This window comes from Acipenser ruthenus, chromosome 2 (genome assembly GCF_902713425.1).
Source record: "Acipenser ruthenus chromosome 2, fAciRut3.2 maternal haplotype, whole genome shotgun sequence".
NCBI lineage: Eukaryota > Metazoa > Chordata > Actinopteri > Acipenseriformes > Acipenseridae > Acipenser > Acipenser ruthenus.
Genome location: NC_081190.1, coordinates 106,222,267 through 106,233,740, shown reverse-complemented (window position 1 = coordinate 106,233,740; position 11,474 = coordinate 106,222,267). Strand labels below are relative to the sequence as shown.

The following is an 11,474-nucleotide window of genomic DNA, read 5'->3' as shown; positions in this document are numbered from 1 at the left end:
ACATTATTTTCAGGCGTTCACTAAACTGATTTCACTAAATTGAAAACAAGAAAAAAAAATGCTGGCACTCTCAGAAATAATTTTCAAAACCACAAAAAGATGAAATGCCATGAAAAGCACTCTCACATATAAGCATGGCTCACCAAGGACTAGATTGAGAGGAACGTTAGTTCCTCGTACAAGTTAGAAAAACTTGTTTGAAACTATTGAGATTGATTAACTAATAATTTTACCAATAGTGATATCTTTGGTTTTTATTATACTATTTTAATTTGTTGTGTAAACCAGCAGATAAATTGAATGAGTCTTGAAGTGCAATGATCCTTTGCTTATTTTGTATCAGGAAACCTGTACCGTGTACAATACCCTACTCTAGATCGAGAGTGGAGGTCCTGCCTAGTAACAGATTGAAACTTCTCTCTCCATTCAATCGACTCTGGGGAAGTCTCAGGGTTATTAGTCTGTCGGTTTGGACAAGGTGGTGGAGTGGCGCCCCCTGTTGGGAAAGGGATAATTGAGCAGTTTGAAATTTGGGTGGTGGAGGAGATTGGAACCACGTCCCCTACCGACCATCCAGCCAGGGCAAGTGCAATATTAAATAAGGACTGGTTATGTACCTTATTTAACTGCTGTTTCTTCTATTTTACTCTTCTCGCTAGAGACGAGGTATGCTACATTATCATTAATGCCAAGTCTTGAATATAACCTGTTTTTACAAAAGAACAATTGAATATTACTTACCGTCTGTGCTCCTTGGTGTGGGTCGTGGGCTGGTTGCTGTCCCCCTTCGTTGATGACTCGAACCTGTGTACCAATAAAAGTAGAAGGTAATTATAATAGAACAGAATTCCTTATTTTCTTTAAAGTAGCGTAGGCTGGCTTTATTCTTTATTCCAGGGACTTAGGTTACACACACCCCCTCTCGCCGGTGTGGCACATCTACCAATCATGTGATTCCACACGTTGGTCAACGTCAAAATAAACCAGGGAACGTAAGCAGTTTGATATCCACACCATTTATATTAAACAATTTATTTATGTTTTAAAACAGCACATATAGCAGGAAAAAAAAAATTATTGTGGTTGCAACATGACGTCCTTGAAGAGCACACAGCCTTTGCCCGCTGTGCCACTGCGCAGTTGTTGAAATGAATTAATTTTTTAAGCTTACATCCATGCCTGACCAGCTTTTGCTGAAAACCTGAAGGTTGTGCTCGATTCTAGAAATGCTCTATTTCCTGTTTGAAAATATGTAGTTTCCTGTTTGGTAGATACCATAGAATGGAATTGTACACAAGAGTGGCATGTAGCTTCCTTGTCTAAATCTCTGATCTCTGATAAATTGTAGTTCCTCGTTTAATTAAAAATAAATAAAGGAATAATTTATTAGTTAGAAATAAATAAATGATTTAAAAAATGCCTAGAGGAATAAATATATTTAGAAATAAATATTTTTAAATAAAAAAATGTAGAAATTCATGTTTATATTATAAATGTATAAATAAATTAATAAATTAATAAATAGCAAGCCAGAAAAATATGTCATTGTAACAGGGCGAGGAGCCCTGTATGTTTATTTGTTTATTTATTTTTAGAACGCCCCTGGGCAATTTATTATTTTGTATTTGTTTTGTTATAGTTGTTGTTGTTATTGTTATTATTGTTATGAATTATTAAGTGTAAATATGACAGCGAAAGCCGTGTTATTGTTTATTTGTATTTATTTTAAAATGTACTGACAGCGTAGCCGAGGGTTTGTTTTAATTTTGTATTGTTTAATAGAGTGGATGGGAAGCCCCATCCACAGTAATTAAAAACCTCGTGCAGAAGGTGGCCATCTCCCGAATTAATTAGGTGATTAATTTATTGCTAATCGGGAGTTGGTCACTTGTATATAAACCTACAGCTCTCTGCACTCCGGGTGGGTGTTCAGAGGAGGAACGAGAGCGAGCGGAGCGAGAGAGAAATAGAAGGTAATACAGGATCCGTGAAAGCGTTTGCCCAGCCTGACCTGTACTGTTTAGTTGTTCTGTGTTCGTGATTTGTTTTATTTAAAATATTTATTTTGCTCTGTGAGCACAGTGTTTTTGTTTGAACCTTTTATTTATTTGTGTCATTTAAATAAACGGCGAGCAGCGTCCTTTTGGAACTGCAGTACTGCCTTTGGTTTTCCACTTAGCCACCCTGCCACAGTCACATTAATTGATTTGGCTGATGCTTTTATCCAGAGCAATTGACATTTGTATACCTATATACAAAAAGTATGTTTCATGTAAAAAAAAATTGTTATACACTTATGCAATGAGACGAGAATTAGTGCTTCTTCACTTGTAGCATATGTGGAGTAGTGGTTAGAGCACTGTGCTCTTGACTGGAAGGTTGTGAGTTTCATCCCAGGTAGGAGACACACTGCTGCTTTACCTAGATTGGTCCAGTAAAAAAAAAACAACTGTATAAATGAGTAATTGTATGTAAAAAAAAAAAAAAAAAAAAAAACTCACAATTGTAAATTGGCCTAGATAAGTGTGTCTGCTAAGAAATAAAATAATAATTTTTCAGGCCTGGTTGGTACTTGGATGGGAGACTGCTTGGCAATACCAGGTACTTTAAACTTTTCTTTGGAGTTTTACTCAGTGGTGTAGTCGAGGGTATATGCAGGTAAACGCGTCTACCCACTTTGAATTTGGGCAATATATCGTTTACCCACTTCTTATATGAGGGATACAGAGCTTACTCACTTCTACTCTTCTGTGATGTGCAAATCCTGTGTTAAAGACAATATGTTTTAACAACGAGTGTCTGTGTTGTGTTCAGAGAATGTGAGTCACCGCGAAGCGAAGCGATGACAATTCTGCTCACCGCTCATAATAATATCCGCGGCTCTGCTCCGCTCTTTCTTTGCTCGGCTCTTTCTTTTATTTCGCTCCTCTCCCCCGCCAGACAAAATGGTATTAAAATACAGTATATATATATATATATACAATAATAAGTAAATAAACTAGCCTTTTTTCCCCCATCGTGTTGCCAACTGCAGATGAAAAGATGTAATGTACATTCAAAAAGGAATACCATTTAATTGTCCTTATTAATCGCATTACTCAAGTAAAAAAAAAAAAAAAAAAATCCCCACCTATGACCAGCAAAGAAAAACGCCAACATAAAGTACTCAGAGAAGTTATCTAATTGAATTCGAAGACGCTTTCTCATTATTATTGTTTGGTACTGAAGAAATACGTACATTTCAAACTTTGCATATGATTTGTAGCAAATTAGCTTTATACAGGGCATATCTGTATCCGGTGTGAAGAAAGAGCAGTGACGCCTTTAAGGAACGGCGTCGCTGGAGAAAAACTACACACCCCAGAAACCTCAGCGTCAATTGATAAGGCGGGGTTATACCGTTTAAAAGGAAGCAGAGCAGAACAATTGGGGGTTGTGTAATTGTGAGGAACACCACCCGGTTGTCCTGCCTGCGCAAGCCTTGGGGATTTTTCCTGTGTCTTGGGAAAGCGATAGTAAGTGCTTTACATTCCAGTCGTAGTTATTTCGTGAAAGTTCAATTTAGCGCGTTTTACCTCTTGGTGAGGCAGCCTTTTGTTTTGTTTTGTTTTGTTTTGTTTTGTTTCGCTGTGGCGATTTGTTTAAATTACTGTGTTTACTGCTGCCTACGCCGTTGCTAGTAGGTGACCCGCGGGGTTAGCCTGGGTGCCTGTGTGGTGCAGTCACGGTGAAGTATACTGTTCTACCAAGTGTGTTATTTATATGACCGGGACTGGTTAAGACACTGTTTGGTTACCAGCTGCAGGAGCAGCGATCTGCATATCGGTGGGAAGTGTTTATAATTCAAGAAATTGTAACACAAGACCGTCGTATTGGGACATTGTTTATTGTTGTCTGAATGTGGCTCTTTTAATACAGTCATTGCAGTGGGAGTACAAGTGTCACATCATTCCTGTTAAGGGAATTCAAAATTCATCCGTGTTTATCCTGGGACACGGCTGTAGTAGGAACACTTCTACATATCTTGGATTCTCCCTTGCTTGTGTTCCGGGCACACTCCTCCAGAGGGTGCCGCTGTTCTCTTTCTCTGTGTTCCAGGAGATAATCAACCGAGGGAGCTCAACCTCTACTTACCTGTGTTCCTGGCTCACTCCACCAGAGGGAGCCCAATCTCTACTTACCAGTGTTCCTGGTCCAGAGGGAGCCCCAACCTTTACTCACCTGTGTTCCTGGCTCACTCCACCAGAGGGAATCCCAACCTCTACTCACCTGTGTTCCTGGCTCACTCCACCAGAGGGAGCCCCAACCTTTACTCACCTGTGTTCCTGGTGCGCTCCTCCAGAGGGAGCCCAATCTCTACTTACCTGTGTTCCTGGCTCACTCCACCAGAGGGAGCCCAACCTCTACTCACCTCTGAGGTAGTTAGTGGCCCGTACAGGGCGAATAAACGCTTTTGAATAAGTGTAATGTTGTGTAAATATTGTAAATAAAAGTACTCACCTGAATAAGCAACGAGTTCACTCCAGTCTGTGCAAAAGAAAATACCGGTGTCCCGTAGCACCACACTACCACTCTTTCACACCGGATAGCTCATAGGGTGCTCAAAGCAACCCACAAACACATATGAGTGAGTCGACAGGGCTGACGGACCACCCTGTACTGGTGTATGAACTATCCTTAAGAGTGCAGAAAATATAAACCATGTTCACAGCTCTGTATGGTGTATAACTGTATAAGAACAATAAGCGCAGACAGATGGACACACACACACGGATGACGTTTCTCACATTTTTATATGGCACAAATGCAGCTCCACAATCGGGAATATATATATATATATATATATATATATATATATATATATATATATATATATATGAAGCGTTTAGATGCAAAACGCGATATACGGCATTCGCACCAAAACTGAACTAAAAGCAGGATCATCTTTATTCTGGTTAAACCCAGGTGATAAGGGAATGAGCAAAGACTATAGTATTTGCTACTGCACATAGTTTTTGTATTCCGCAAAAAAATATCATAATTTTGATTTATATGATGTGTTCAGTTCAGTTAAAAAGTTGTGTACTGTAGGCCAAAATTGTCAACTAACATTGACCTTAAGGAATGCACCTTTGATGGTCTTCTTTCAACCAATACTGTATGACATACAATAATAATTGTACTCCCCAGTAGGTTCATTGAGTCTGCTACAGTATATGTATAGTATGTTCTTACTCAGACTTCCTTACATATCACTCTTACTCCAAAGCTATAATTGCACTTAAAGTGTTGTTATAATGTTGATAGTTCAAAAAAATCACATTGCACTGATAACTGGTGCAGTCTTTGTCATGAAACAAAGTGACCACTACTAAACCCCTGGTTCTCACTACGAACTATGAAGGTAGGTCCATGCTTTGTACATCCAGCTTCACCTAAAATAATAAGTACAAATATAGTTTAAAACAATTTATTAGATATTTTTTAACACATAAAATATTTGTAGTGTCCTTTTTTTTAGTTGAGTTGATAATCTGATTATTCAAATGGAGACACTGCTTTTACCTTGATATATTTACTTTTTTTAGGTAAGTCGTTTTCTGTTTATATGTTTCCAGCAAATAAACATAATAATTGGTCAAGTATTTTCTTTTGTTTTATCAATCAGTCATGGTTACCAGCTAAGCTAAAGAATGCTTAAGCATCCCTGTGAGAGGAGCTTGTGTAAGATTACAAGCCAATCACTGTCGCCTCAGCCCCTACAAATATCAGAGTAAGTACACCAATATCCTGTTGTGTCACACACAGCTGCATTTTTTAAATGCGGGATTTCATTACTGAAGTTGTAAATTAAAAATGAAAAACGGTCACTGCCTAATTGTTTTAATATCGTGACATATTAATGATACATATAATTTTCACATTTCCATTTTAGTTTGCGTTTAAAAAACATTCAATCATATATAACATTACCCTTCAATTATGCAATTGGGCCTCCTTGGTTTTTGTTCCTATTAATTTCAATTTCTATTTTTATCATGAACACTTCTCATTAATGTAGTGGAGAATAAAATGGGGAATGGGCTTCAGGGGCTGGGGCTGTAAATATGGACGAGTCACTGGCCACCAGGTTTTCTTCAGCATCAGTTTGCTGCACAGTGTTTGTTCTGTATGAGAAGAATAAAGAAAACAAAGTTTATATTTTGTTAGGTCATTTAAGCACTCAGATGTGTCTCAAAGTTCTTTATCAGTAGTCAGACCCCTTTTCTGAGACAACCAATACACCTTTATATGAAGGGTAACTACTAACTACAGTGTTGTAATTTCTTAATTGAATTTTTAATTCTGATTTACACCTACCCTCCCATACAATGTCTAACCCACCAAGCCCCCCCCCCCCCCCCCCCCCCCAAAAAAAAAAATATTCGGAAAACATTTCTAACAGCGTACTAAACACCGACACCAACACTGATGCAGAGGCCGTCATTCCGCTGAAGTGAGTCTGTGAGGAAGGAGGGGTATTTGCATTGTGGGCGTGAAACTCTCTCCCTGTCGAAATAAGGGGTACTTTCTGCCATATCACTGTCGACTATGCAGAAGTGCAGATACTCTCTCGAGAAGTAGACCACTTACCGTTGTCTCTGAGGGTTTATAAGAAATCCTTCAGTTAAATGTTTCTCAGTTGAGAGGTATGTGGCTAGTTCTCCGAAACATCAGTTTGAGTGCTGATACCTTTTAAACAAAAAAAAAAAAAAGGGAGTACTGTTGTCTGTTTACACAAGGGCAACCAACTACTAAAACGGTAAGTGAACATTTTGGGGGTTAAATGTAGCAGATTAAATTAGCAATAGATGGAGAAAAAATACACTGAATGTTCGTAATTAGATTTTTCATATTGTTTTCTGTGCCGGTATATTTTATGTACCTTACGTGAAACTTAGCCTGTAAGAAGCACAAAGTTTTCCTTCGTGGTTTAGTAGAGGATTGAACTGAAGGGCAGTAGTCAGCCTTGGGAATAAATTGTCTCCTGAAGTTGGTAACATTTCAAGCATATTGCGCAATTGTCAACTGTTTATTCCTCTCTAAGCGTAAATGCATGCTGACAATTTTCATATGATTCTGTTCAAATAATTTATATGTGGAACGCGGATGTCCTAATGTGTGCTCAGTTTTTCTCACTAAGAACAGGTAATCTCATTATTAATATCTTTGAAGAAAAATAATAGAACTAAACTAGAAGAAAAAAATAAAACTCTTGGTCTTCCTCTTGCAAATACTGCGCGCTTGTCCTGTCATTTATTTAATTCAGTAATGGTTATCGGCAGCTCAGTACTTGGAGTATCAATTGTATAGCCTAAATAATTAAATGTAACTAATGTCAACGCCTTTCTGATGTTGTTGTTGTCATAATAATAATAATAATAATAATAATAATAATAATAATAATAATAATAATAATAATATCAAAACATTGTCGTAATACAAAAATGTATTTTGCATGTGGATCAGCTACAATTTATTTTTTGGTTGGGATTGGTATTGGCTGCAATACCGCCTACCAAATAATGGTTCCGGGTGATATTTATTTTTGAAAACAAGAAATGATTGAAATGATTGAGAAAAGCAAATGCAGCTTAAATGTATTTTTATATTTTATTTATGTGTTGTTTTTTTTTTTTTGTTTTTTTTTTACACACACAATAGTCGAATGCCTGTCTGGTGTCTCTCTAACTTTTCTGTTTCACCAAAAAATATATTGTGGCTAATTTATTTCTCAAATCCACTCAAGGTTGATACAGAACGTAAGTACCAGGCGTGGGGGGTTACCACTGTGTAGCAAAATAATGGAAAAAAAAAAATAACGGACCTGTTTGGTTGTGGACTCCCCTAAAGTCCACTATCCACTGATCACTGGCTACTAGTACATAACTATAAATCAAGTGGGTTTGATAGAAATCCCTAATTACCAGAATCATAAACGACTGATGTCCATTTTTTATGTATCATAATCAGACAGATCTCCTGTAAGTCTTTGAATGAATAGTCAAACTGCAGGTCTCTTTCTTGTTTTTTAGACATGTATATATCCACTGGAGGTCCTGCATAGGTATTTCTGGGTTAAAAAAAAAAAAGATAATGCAAATACTGTATTTTGTCACTATGAATGACCATAATTCTAATGCGTAATATAACAACAGCAACCAAAAGTGTAAACACATGTTAATTCCAGGTTTAAAAACAGACTTATTTTTTCTGCATTTGTTCTCGGGCTTATTGGACTGGCTTGTTTATTTTTAGGGTGTAAAATATAAATGCAGGGTCTTCTCTCCTTCTGCTGTACTATGTCATGCTTGCCACTCCCCTTTCTCATTATATATTGTTTTAAGAATGTGTTGCATTTAGCCTGAAATCAGTATTTTAAAGAATCAAAAACATTGCAAATATATAAAAACAATGCAGAACTCGCTGTGTTCTGCATTGTTCTTTGAAAAGGGAAGGTGCATTTTATGGGGTATGGGTATAAAAAGATAAAAGCTTTTTGGATAATGTATTTCTATTTTTATAGCGCAGAAAAAGAAAAACAATGCTGTATTTCAATTTATTTGGCTGCTGTTCATTTGTGATTTCTTTTTATGCTATAATATATAATGGAACCAAAAACGGAATATTTAATTGGCCGAGGAACGCTCAGAAATCCCTGGAAGTAGTAATCAGTGAATAATAAATGGTAATCATAGTCTGTTAAAAAGTCATTGTAACAGCTACAATTGGGATAATGTTATACTGTGTGTTTTATCACTCCATACCTTGCATTTCATTCTCTGTAGCCTGTAGAGACATGCGGCTGTATTAACACAAATCTTAACACCGTCTTGCAATGTGCAGTGCTTTACAATGCAGGAAATGAACACTGTTTTGCATATTATCAGTGTCCCAAGTTAGTTAATACTTAACTATAAAACTATAGCATACACACGCAGGCCTAATTGAACTGTTTCCAAAAAGCATCAACACAGTTTTGTTTGTACATTTTTATTATTCTGATCAATTTATTATAATGTTTTTTTCAGTAACGTCTTTCATTGAGGAATCTTCAAGTTCAAGTTGTCAGTTACCTGTTCACCAATTTTATTCCATGTGGAATTTATTTCCAGTCCCTTTTCCAGGCTGAATAAAACCAGAATGAGGACTTCTGTGATGGCAGCCTGTTTGCTTGGACTGTTTCTCTTTGTATCGCAGCCGCTGTCTGTTCCATCCAGGCAAATTGTAAATGATGAGGCTGGCGCGTCACCAAAGACTGTTGACGATGAGCAACTAAAAGCACCTTCCGTCCAAAATGAGACCCAAACAGCTGTCCATCCGAATGGAACCAGCCAGCACCTGCCTCAAACTATTATCATCGGAGTGAGGAAAGGTGGGACGAGAGCTTTAATTGAAATGCTAAGTCTCCACCCTGGCATTGCAGCAGCAGAGAGCGAGGTTCACTTTTTTGATTGGGAGGACCATTTTGAGAAAGGCTTACAGTGGTATGTCAGTCAGATGCCTTTCTCGTACCCCCACCAAATCACAGTGGAGAAGACTCCAGCATATTTCACTTCTAGTAAAGTGCCAGAGAGAATTCATAAAATGAACCCGGCCATCAGGCTCCTCTTGATCCTGAGAGACCCCACTGAGAGAATCCTCTCGGACTACACTCAGGTGTTTTACAATCATCTGCACAAGCACAAGCTGTACCAGCCTATTGAGACGGTGCTTATTAAAAATGGGGACATCAGCATGGACTACAAAGCATTAAACAGAAGCCTGTATTACATCCACATGCAGAACTGGTTAAAGTATTTTCCTCTATCACACATTCACGTGGTTGATGGAGATGTCTTGATCAAAGACCCCCTTCCTGAAATGAAAAGGGTTGAAAAGTTTTTAAACCTCTCGGCACAAATCAATGCCTCAAACTTTTATTTTAACCAAACAAAAGGTTTTTACTGCCTAAGGGACCGTGGCAGAGAGAGGTGTTTACATGAGTCAAAAGGAAGAGCACATCCTCAAGTGGCTTCCCCAATACTTAATAAGTTATACCAGTTTTTTCATGAGCCAAACAAAAAATTCTTTGAACTGATTGACAGGACCTTTGATTGGCATTAATTTATGCTGGTGTATAGTTGATATGAAAATTGACACATTCCAGCAGCATAAACTATAAGCAGTATTTGTAGATAATAGGGAATAATTTACATGTAAATGTAATCCAAGTGAAAAAAAGATAGTGTACAGTATACATGATATACATAAGGTAAATATATTTTTTTACAAGTTTTGAAAATATAGCATCAAAAGCCAGTTGTGTGACTGTTTATCTGTGTTCATTGATTGCATGCTTTCTCTTCTGTTGGTAATATAATTTGAACAGTGGACATGTGTTTTCTGTACACTTGTGGCAGCGTAGGTTTGGATTGCTTTGTGAACAATTCTGCACAATAAAGACAGTATTATTCTAGTAATGTACTGCAGACTTGTCTCCCATTTGTTCCAGGCTGTATAGTTTACTAAAACAGGATGCAAACATCCCCAGAACAGCATATTACCAACTGTGATTACAGAGTGCATTTAGAAAAATAAATAAATAAATACCGCCAAACTGCTTGTAAATGTATAAATTAACATTTATTTTTGTGTGGTTCCAAATGGTTAAGCGAAGTGTAAAAAAAAAAAAAAAAAAATCATAACCAAAGCTAAGTGTTCGCCTACAGTTTATAAACGTTCACATGGCCAGTACAAATTATTGTTATTAAAGGGTTAAGCTTGTGTTGGCCTGGCTGTGCTTTGCAAGTGAATGGCAGAACATGTTAATATTTCCCACTTCTATCAACTGAAAAATAAGATTGTGCCCACTTATGGAATGCATTTCTATCCCTAAAGCTACAACTATTATAAAGCCTTTTTGTTTCAAGTGCTTTCCCGCAATGACCCGCTGTACCTATCAGCAAGGAAGCGTTAGTCTTGCCTTAAGTGTAACTTCATTAATTAAACTAACAATGGGATATGGGTTCTGTATAGCAGTTTTATCTCTGTTATATGAATATATATATATATATATTTTTAATAAGCCTCTTTATTGGTAACAGATTTCATGATTTTGAAGTGAAGGATTATGTTGAACTAATAAAAAATACTATTTTTTATTCTATTGAATGCGTCCTTTTCTTTGTGCTGCACACCACGTACTCACTACATGTGTAACCACAGAAATATTATCAAGAGCTTGGATTGGATTTTCAGGACAATCCAGCGAGTGTGCATTTCCAGTTGAGGTTTTTGTTCCTACCTTTTTCGTCACTATAAAACTGCACTGCTTCAATCCCTGCCGTTCACAGAAAAAAAAATCACCACAAACTCATTTTCTTGAGTGGCGTCTTCATGCTCACTAGTGGAGCGTATGGTATACACATAAATATATAGATATATGTATATTT

The 11,474-nt window shown here is 37.1% G+C and overlaps 1 protein-coding gene across 1 annotated transcript; it reads left to right on the top strand.

The window, feature by feature from the left end:
- Window positions 1-6,566: 6,566 nt before the first annotated feature.
- On the top strand, window positions 6,567-11,183 carry hs3st1 (heparan sulfate (glucosamine) 3-O-sulfotransferase 1). Its single transcript, XM_034014205.3, has 2 exons — window positions 6,567-6,802; window positions 9,072-11,183. Exon 2 carries the CDS (start codon window positions 9,184-9,186, stop codon window positions 10,144-10,146), a length of 963 nt encoding a protein of 320 aa, XP_033870096.1. The 5' UTR covers window positions 6,567-6,802; window positions 9,072-9,183; the 3' UTR covers window positions 10,147-11,183.
- Window positions 11,184-11,474: the final 291 nt, after the last annotated feature.